The sequence below is a fragment of the Littorina saxatilis genome, linkage group LG11 (genome assembly GCF_037325665.1).
Source record: "Littorina saxatilis isolate snail1 linkage group LG11, US_GU_Lsax_2.0, whole genome shotgun sequence".
In the NCBI taxonomy this organism is placed as follows: domain Eukaryota; kingdom Metazoa; phylum Mollusca; class Gastropoda; order Littorinimorpha; family Littorinidae; genus Littorina; species Littorina saxatilis.
The window spans coordinates 7,424,744-7,434,743 of NC_090255.1; the positions used below are offsets into that span (position 1 = coordinate 7,424,744).

The 10,000-nt window shown below is 40.4% G+C and overlaps 1 protein-coding gene across 2 annotated transcripts in view; it reads right to left on the reverse strand.

Moving 5' to 3' along the window:
* The window catches only part of LOC138979655 (cadherin EGF LAG seven-pass G-type receptor 2-like), a 64,279-nt gene that overhangs the window by 4,818 nt on the left and 49,461 nt on the right, over positions 1 to 10,000 (reverse strand). Inside the window, exons 5-11 of one of the 2 annotated variants that reach the window (XM_070352373.1) lie at positions 8,800 to 8,928; positions 7,491 to 7,658; positions 5,384 to 5,580; positions 4,537 to 4,722; positions 2,327 to 2,507; positions 1,831 to 2,018; positions 1 to 43 (exon numbers count right to left, since the gene is read on the reverse strand). The exon at positions 1 to 43 is cut by the window's left edge and continues 310 nt beyond it. In XM_070352373.1, coding sequence (XP_070208474.1) covers positions 1 to 43; positions 1,831 to 2,018; positions 2,327 to 2,507; positions 4,537 to 4,722; positions 5,384 to 5,580; positions 7,491 to 7,658; positions 8,800 to 8,928 — 1,092 coding nt within the window. The remainder of the gene's footprint in view (positions 44 to 1,830; positions 2,019 to 2,326; positions 2,508 to 4,536; positions 4,723 to 5,383; positions 5,581 to 7,490; positions 7,659 to 8,799; positions 8,929 to 10,000) is intronic. The other variant, XM_070352374.1, reaches the window with a different exon arrangement.

The following is a 10,000-nucleotide window of genomic DNA, read 5'->3' on the forward strand; positions in this document are numbered from 1 at the left end:
TGACGGTGGTTGTGGCTGCTGTCGTTGTGGTCGTTGGACAGGACTGGTGATGTTTGAGGAAGGATGAAGGTTACTGAATACTGTTACCGAATGAAGGTTACATGCCGAAATATGGACACAAAACAAGTGCCCAACGTGGTAACTGGTGTGTTTTCTCTGTATTTATACATTTGTTGAGTATGTTTTTAGCTCTCGAGCTCCTAAAAAAAAAAACAAGTCGCGTAAGGCGAAAATACAATATTTAGTCAAGTAGCTGTCGAACTCACAGAATGAAACTGAACGCAATGCCATTTTTTCAGCAAGACCGTATACTCGTAGCATCGTCAGTCCACCGCTCATGGCAAAGGCAGTGAAATTGACAAGAAGAGCGGGGTAGTAGTTGCGCTAAGAAGGATAGCACGCTTTTCTGTACCTCTCTTTGTTTTAACTTTCTGAGCGTGTTTTTAATCCAAACATATCATATCTATATGTTTTTGGAATCAGGAACCGACAAGGAATAAGATGAAAGTGTTTTTAAATTGATTTGGACAATTTAAATTTGATTTATAATTTTTATATATTTAATTTTCAGAGCTTGTTTTTAATCCGAATATAACATATTTATATGTTTTTGGAATCAGCAAATGATGGAGAATAAGATAAACGTAAATTGGGATCGTTTTATAAATTTTTATTTTTTTTTTACAATTTTCCGATTTTTAATGACCAAAGTCATTAATCAATTTTTAAGCCACCAAGCTGAAATGCAATACCGAACCCCGGGCTTCGTCGAAGATTACTTGACCAAAATTTCAACCAATTTGGTTGAAAAATGAGGGCGTGACAGTGCCGCCTCAACTTTCACGAAAAGCCGGATATGACGTCATCAGAGACATTTATCAAAAAAATGAAAAAAACGTTCGGGGATTTCATACCCAGGAACTCTCATGTCAAATTTCATAAAGATCGGTCCAGTAGTTTAGTCTGAATCGCTCTACACACACACACACACACACGCACGCACGCACGCACGCACACACATACGCACATACACCACGACCCTCGTTTCGATTCCCCCTCGATGTTAAAATATTTAGTCAAAACTTGACTAAATATAAAAACAGGATTGGTTTCAGCGATACAGTCGAACCTGTATGTAACGACTACCCAAACGGCCGATCAAAAGCAGTCGTTATAGATTAGTGGGTAGCAGGCTAATTTCCCCCTGGACAATTGCCCCCCGGACAATTGCCCCCCGACAACTGCCCCCCGGACAAAGTTTGATGGTATAAGAAATAAACTCCTTGGAACCCTTTCGGATGGTCGTTGTACTTAGCTGGTCGTTATCGACAAGCTTCACTGTAGTTTGTTTTCTAAGTCCCTTCAGTCTATTTGGCTATGTCGTACTTTTTGGCGATGAAGGAAATTGACAGTTATTTTTCTTGTGGGCGAGTGAGGAAATTAACTGTTGATTAGATAGCGACACAATGAAAGCATTACCACATCTTATAAAAATAAACACCACTATCAACAATTACAACGATAACCTTAATAAAAGCATTAGCACTACCGGTAGCACTCGTCGTTGTCAACGTCGTCGTTTTTGTCGTGATCATCATCCGCAGCAATGTTATAATCGTGATCGACGTCTTTGTCATTATCATAATTATTACCATGAGCAACTTTGCTAAAAAACACTTCCACGACGATCATCACCACCACCACCACGACAACCACCGACAACAACAACGAAAACAACAATGACAAAAAACACCACCACAACAACAACAACAACAACAACAACAACAACAACAACAACAACAACAACAACAACAACAACAGCCGACTCACCGTGACACTGACTGTGACGGTTGCAGGAGTACGCGAAGACAAAGCTTGAGGAAACTCCCCAGCATCTGTGGCGGTGACTTGCACGCTGTATGTTGTCCCAGCCGTGATGGCCGACCCGACGAGAATGGCTCCGTTCGGACTTACCGTCAGAGGTCCGTTGCTTCCGCTGTAGGTGAGCACATTATTGCCTGCAAGACACACGTTAATTAGAGATTAAAGGTATGCTCGTGATTACTGATCAACGTCTCATATCAACAGAAACAAGACCAACACAAACACCCCTATCACATACATCTCCTCCAAGAAGAAGAAGAAGAAGAAGAAGAAGAAGAACAACAACAACAACAACAACAGCAACAACAGCAACAACAACAACAACAGAGACAGAGAGACAGACAGAAACAGAGACAAGCTTCAACAACAACAACAACAGCAACAACAGCAACAACAACAACAACAGAGACAGAGAGACAGACAGAAACAGAGACAAGCTTACCTTGAAAAGTCGAGTCGGCGTCCGTAGCCACGATAGACCCGGCAGAAGTACCTGGGGCTGTACAGTCCTGTACAGAGAAGGTCTGGGTAGCCACGTCGTTGAAAGTGGGCCGGTTGTCGTTTCTGTCCAGAATGGTCAAGGATACAGTCGTTGTACTGGTATGATCGCCTTCGTCCTTTACCTGATGAGAGAAACAATCGGAAAGTAGACTTAAAATGAGCACTGATCAACTGGTAGTTTAAAAGAAAGAAAGAAAGATAGAAAGAAATAAAGAAATTGGGTCGGTTGTCGTTTCTGTCCAGAATATGGTCAAGGATACAGTCGCTGTACTGGAATGATCGCCTTCGTCCTTTACCTAATGAGAGAAACAATCGGAAAGTAGACTTAAAATGAGCACTGATCAACTGGTAGTTTAAAAGAAAGAAAAGAAAGATAGAAAGAAATAAAGAAATTGGGTCGGTTGTCGTTTCTGTCCAGAATGGTCAATGATACAGTCGTTGTACTGGTATGATCGCTTTCGTCATTTTCCTGATGAGAGAAACAATCGGAAAGTAGACTTACAAGGAGCACTGATCAACTGGTAGTTTAAAAGAAAGAAAGAAAGATAGAAAGAAATAAAGAAATTGGGTCGGTTGTCGTTGAACTGGTATGGCCAACTTCGTCCTTGACCTGACGTGGAAAATGTGTTTGAAAGTAGACTTAAAAGAAGCACTGATCCACTGGCAATTGAAAAAACAGACAGAAACAAAGAAAGCAAGAGAGAGAGAGAGAGAGAGAGAGAGAGAGAGAGAGAGAGAGAGAGAGAGAGAGAGAGAGAGAGAGAGAGAGAGAGAGAGAGAGAGAGAGAGAGAGAGAGAGAGAAAGAAAGTGGACCGGTTGTTCTTTTCCAGAATGGTCACAGTCGTTGAACTGATATGTGACCCTCCACCACGGAATGAGTCGCATGTCACCTTTGCATGATTTTCATATTTTTACATTTTCTTAAAGAGTTTTTTATGCTCTATCCAGTGGTGAAAACCGTTTTAGTTATAAGCCTGTGACTAAGGTGACCCTCACACTGTTACCAGACATCCCCCGGACTTATATTAAGCCTAGCGCAGAACCGCGCGAGGTGATATGCGACTCATTCCGTGGTGGAGGGTCACAATATGGTCGCCTTCATCTTTCACCTGCATAGGAAACACGTAGTGAAAGACAGAAAGAAAGAAAAAAAGAAGAAATAAAGAAGAAAATAATAAATGGACATGGACACAGTGGTTGAGCTGGTGTGACCACCTTCGCCTTTCACCTGTGAGGAAAACAAGGGGACATTGTGATTGTTGATGAAATATGAAGTTGAGCTGTATACTTGTGTACTTACTTTTGTTTCAAAAAACGACAAGTCTTGCAACAAGATATTGTCATGTATATGTTTGTTTCTTCGTTTTAGATCACTACAATAAGGAGATAGCTTGCTGTAGTTTGCAAACATGCTCAGTATATGATATTATTGTATCTATGAATTGTTGAATAAAGCACTCTTTAAACCAAACAAGTGGACACTCGACTTACACTCTAAACAACACGCTCCACTAGTGACCACTTTTTTGTGACATAGTACACAGTTTTACCAGAAAAAGAGGCACCAATGATAAACATTTTGTTCAAAAATGTTAATTTGAACACCATGGAACAATATGCGTGCAACTATTTTCAGTAGAACTATGTCACAAAGTGTCCAACACTTGAAGTCAACAAATGAAAAAAAATCGAATCAAGTCAAATCAAATCAAATCAAATCAAGTCCGATGACGTTAAATTAAATCAAATCAAACCAAACCAACTAAACCGATTTTGCTGTTACCACTTTTGTTATTTAACCAAAGCAACCGTAACTTCTACCTTCATACACTCACCTGCTCCACTGCTACCACTACTACTTCTACTACAACTACAGCTACTACTACAACTACTACTACTACTGCTACTTCTTCAACTACTACTACTACTTATCTTTCTACTACAACTACCTTCATACACTCACCTGCTCCGCTGCTACCACACCTACTACTACTACTACAACTACTACTACTACTTATCTTTCTACTACAACTACCTTCATACACTCACCTGCTCCGCTGCTACCACACCTACTACTACTACTACTACTACTACTACTACTACTACTACTACTACTACTACTACTACTACTACTAACTTCATGTTCTCACCTGCACTACAATTGTATCTCTAGTGGCCATTGCCTGTCCGTCCACATCATATTCCAGGGTGGAGGTGATTCTACCCGAGGTAGGGTTGATGGAAAACCGACCGAGGGCGTTGCCTCCCACGATGGTGTAGGTAGGATCATCCCCCACGTCCTCGTCAATGGGTGTCCATTTTGGATCAATGTCAATCTGCATGAAACGAGAAAACAATAACGATGTTGAATTTCTTCTTCTTCTTCTTCTTCTTCTTCTTCTTCTTCTTCTTCGTTCATGGGCTTAGACTCCCACGTTCACTCATGTTTTTAGCACGAGTGGATTTTTACGTGTATGACCGTTTTTACCCCGCCATTTAGGCAGCCATACGCCGCTTTCGGAGGAAGCATGCTGGGTATTTTCGGATAGAACCCACCGAACTCTGACATGGATTACAGGATATTTTCCGTGCGCACTTGGTCTTGTGCTTGTATGTACACACGAAGGGGGTCAAGTCACTAGCAGGTCTGCACATACGTTGACCTGGGAGATCGACAAAATCTCCACTCTTAACCCACCATGCGGCAGCGACCGGGATTCGAACTCACGACCTCCCGATTAGGAGGCCGACGTCTTACCACCACGCCACTGCGCCCGTCTAATAACGATGTTGAATTTAATTACATTGAACTTTATTTTTTGAGGGTGACAGAATAAGCAATTGAACCATGTTTTTTTTTCATCCGGCCCTCGCCCATCGGTGGTAACTCAATAACAAGAAGAACTAACAGTGAAGTTGACTACCGTACAATTTACACAATGAACATGTCCAACAATCAACAAGACATTGCTCGTCCACCTCGGCCCTGACACTTACATTTCCTTCATAGGTACTCAGCGTGAAGTCTTGTGGGAAAAGCTCGATAGGTTCGTTCACTTCTGTCACTCTGACGTACAAATAGGCCGCGTTGGACGTGCAGAACCCGTCACTACACGTCACTGTGAGATTGGTGTTTCGTGTCTGAGTCTGTTCGTAGTCCAGCTTGGACTTGACGATGATAGACCTTTGAGCAGCTGCACAAACAAGAGGATAGAAAACTGTCATATAAATGAAACAAACAAAACAAGAAAGGTAAGTTGTTGGAACGTGTGTTGTTGATAAAACAGTATGTTACATTCACAGATATTACGACCCAGCGGGGTGTTGCAGGTAGCTTTGTTTCCTCCTTGGGGATGAAGCTACCAGGGGAAGGGATTGTGTTGGAGGTGCGGGTAGAGGGGTAGCCCTCCCGGTGCTCCCCCTTGGACCTCCCTAGTCTAGGACCCTGGGTCTTCGCGAGGTGGCCATTGTGGCGTAATCCCTCCGGACTAGCATAACGTTTCCCTATCCCAAGACCGACCGTACGTGGTCTATGACCACATCCTCTACGAGGTGACCCTATCAACTAGGCAGCGAAAGCCCCTAGGCGAAACACGGCGGATCTAGAGGAGAGAACCTCGATAAAAAATTTGAGCTGCCATGAAGACGGAGCATGTCGGCTGAGGACAGCGGGCAGACCTTCTGTGCCGACACCCATCTACAGGAGAAAACCAGGCATGCACGCATCAAACCCAACATGGCCATACAAACGAAAAAAAAAACGACCCAGCGGTCTTTTAAGTGCAGAGACACAAAACTATCAGTTAAACAAAAGAGGACTAGGTCGCAAAAGGGTGCAGCCGCTTGGTCATATACGAAATGAGTCGCATGTCACCTTTGCATGATTTTCATATTTTTACATTTTCCTAAAGAGTGTTTTATGCTCTATCCAGTGGTGAAACCCGTTTTAGAAAAGAGCGAAAACTTTTCGAGTTATAAGCCTGTGACTAAGGTGACCCTCACACTGTTACCACAGTTCCCCCGGACTTATGTCAAGCCTAGCGCAGAACCGCGCGAGGTGACATGCGACTCATTCCGTGGTGGAGGGTCACATATGTTGTCATATAGATAACCACATTTAAATAATTTATACTGGTGAAAACATCACTCAGAAACTTTAAGTGTGCCTGGTCTTTGAAGCCACAGTTACATTGGTAAACTTTAAAAAACAAATTGTGCTGGAAAACATCTTAGAAGAAGACAAAACATATACTCTCTAGTTCGCTTTTTCATTTTAACGGTCGCAAATATGATGACTACAACAGAAAATGTTCTGTTCATTGTATACATGCTTTGATGATTTATATAAGTGAACACATCCGTTTAGACTTACACGAGGTGGACAAAACTGAAAACATAAACGTGCACACAATTTAGATGAAAATACTGGGGTGAATCTGACGAATTTGAGAACGGTTGACGGTAGTTGTAATATAAAGCTTAATATCAGGTGTGTACAGAAATAAAATAAAAACATAACAGTAATAACCGACAGCGTCTTACTAATCAACGAGCTAGTTATCCTAGAAACAAAATGACTGTTGTTGAGACAAACAATGGAATCACAATCTTCACACACCCAGATAAAGACAGAACAAAACTAGTTGTTAACGTGTTTTTTTTGTTTTGTTTTTTTTTTCAAATTTTTTTATTCAAATAAATAACAACCGTTGTTAACTTTTAAAATGTTTTTGTTTTTGTTTTTGTATTTTGTCCCGAAGAAGCCTTCATAGGCAAACACGTTGACGTTGTTTGTATGCTGTGCTTGTCTTGGCGAGTAATTGCAAGATTTCTCCTTTTTTTTTTTAAGATTTTTTTTTTTACATGTTTGTGGTTTTTTTTAATTGTATTTTTTTATTTTTTTAAAAATTTATTTTGTTATTGTTTTTATTTTATTTCGTGTCTACAACCCCTAACCGGGAAAAGCAAAGCATACACATCCTTAAAAATTACTAAAGCGAGTCTATGGGATTTGAAAACTGTTGACAGGATTTGCAAGTTCCTGAATTAAGCACTGATGACGTTAAACGTATGAGCTTTATCGACAAAACACAGCATTACTCACAGTTAAGATCGAAATACTGGAGTGATTCTGTGGGGCTTGCGAATAGTAGGCAGTTGACGTTATCATCGTCATTGACAGTGAAAGTTCCTAACATGGTATCTATTGTGGTGTCTTCCGGGACATCCCTGTTGAAGCTGATACCTGTGATGGAAGGCTGCTGGTTGGCCCCTTAATAAAAAAGAAAATAAAAAAGATGAAATTAATGATGAAATAAAGATAAAATAAACAAATAAACAAAATACATTTAAAAAAAAATAAAAATCAATCAATCATAATAACTAACTAAATAAATACATTAATAAATCAATCAACCAATCAACCAATCAATAAATAAATACATTAAAAATCAATCAACCAATCAATTAACCAATCAATCAACCAATCAATCAACTAAACAATCAACCAATCAATTAACCAATCAATCAACCAATCAATCAACTAAACAATCAATAAATGAATCAATGAATAACTCAACCATGTAAGCAATTCATCCGATCCAACCGTGATTCAATCTAGCAGGAAATCAGTATATCCAAAAAAACATTTAGTTAGTTAGTTAGTTAGTTAGCTGTTGCTTTTTGGGTCCAGCGGACCATTTAAGCCAAATCAGGACCCCAAACATTTAGTCAAATAAATGAAAAAAAAAATTAAATGGTTAAGTGAATACATAAAATAAAAAGGTTTATAAATAATTAATCAAGAAATAAAGTATGCAATATAGAAATAAATTATCAAAATAAATGAATTAATACAGAAATGAATAAATCAAGGCATTCATTGGCAAATTCAAATAAATAAGTGGAATTAATAAATCAATCAACATTACTAATAGAAAGCCTGTATTTTGAAATCAATGTAGTTAATAACTTTTAAACCAATTTCTTAAATCATGTTTAATTCATTGTTGAATCGTTCTAACACCAATCATTTCAATTGTTTTTAAACCTATTCTTTTTAAATTATTTTCGAACTATTTATTTATTTTCATCTTTTAAATCAATTTACGAAAAAATCCGGTTGAAACAAATATTGTTGATTGTTGTCAAACTAAAGTTTGGCCGTTATTTTGCCACTTTATGTATGTCTGCCTGTCTGCCTGCCTGCCTGCCTGTCTGTCTGTATGTCTGTCTGTCTGTCTGTCTGTCTGTCTGTCTGACTGTCTGTCTGTCTGACTGTCTGTCTGTCTGTCTGTCTGACTGCCTGTTTGTATGTCTGTCTGTCCGTCTGTCTGCCTGCCTGTATGTCTGTCTGCTTGTTTGTCTCTCTGTCTGTCTGTCAGTTTGTCTGTATTATCATGTTTGCAATTTACCACTCAACGTGGCCCGAATAGAGACGGGTCCCACTGCGGCATTGTACGGGTCCTTGCATGTCACATCAAATGTGATGAAACTTCTGCAGAAAGAGCTCAGATCTGCTTGAGCACGAATGATCCCACTGGCTGCAATAGAGACGATGGATGAATACGTTGTTGCTTTGTATATATATGATATATATTATATCATCACACATTCGACATCTCAAGTAGGACAGTGACTACACAAAAAGTGAGGGTACGGCTATTGGCAACGATGGCGTATTGCTAGTAGGAATTATTGCTGCAGTAATCTCTTTCTTTTCTCTCTCTGACTCTGCCTCTGACTCTCTCTATCTCCCTCTCTCTCTGTACCTATGTCTCGTTCGCTGTCTCCATGTCTGTCTGTAAACAAGTATGTGTCAATCTGTGTCTGTCTCTGCCTCTGTCTCTGTCTCTCTCTGTCTCTCTCTCTCTGTCTCTCTCTCTCTGTCTCTCTCTCTGTCTCTCTCTGTCTCTGTCTCTCTGTCTCTGTCTCTCTCTCTCTCTCTCTCTCTCTCTCGGTCGGAGAGCTTCCGGTGGTCGCTGTGGCAAGACACGAACACATTTGCTGTGACAAAAGTTTAACATTTTCAGCAACAACAGCCACTAAGATGTCAGTTTTAGGCCTACCTAAAACTGTGAAGTCTATTCTGACCACCATTATCGCGGACCACGCTCTTATCTCCTGGAAGGTGACAGGCGAAGGCGACAAACCTGTCGTCGTGCTTCGCTTCAACTCCGCAGATCATCATCAACAAGATGGCGAGCCGACATTACCAGTGGGCGCGTGGAGACGCAAACCCCCGTCACAGATACGCCGCGACAAGAAAAGGGCAGAAGACAGACGTGCTGCTTCACGGACTGACGAAACAACAAACAAGTCGCGTAAGGCGAAAATACAATATTTAGTCAAGTAGCTGTCGAACTCACAGAATGAAACGCAATGCCATTTTACTCGTAGCATCGTCAGGCCACCGCTCATGGCAAAGGCAGTGAAATTGACAAGAAGAGCGGGGTAGTAGTTGCGCTAAGAAGGATAGCACGCTTTTCTGTACCTCTCTTTGTTTTAACTTTCTGAGCGTGTTTTTAATCCAAACATATCATATCTATATGTTTTTGGAATCAGGAACCGACAAGGAATAAGATGAAAGTGTTTTTAAATTGATTTGGACAATTT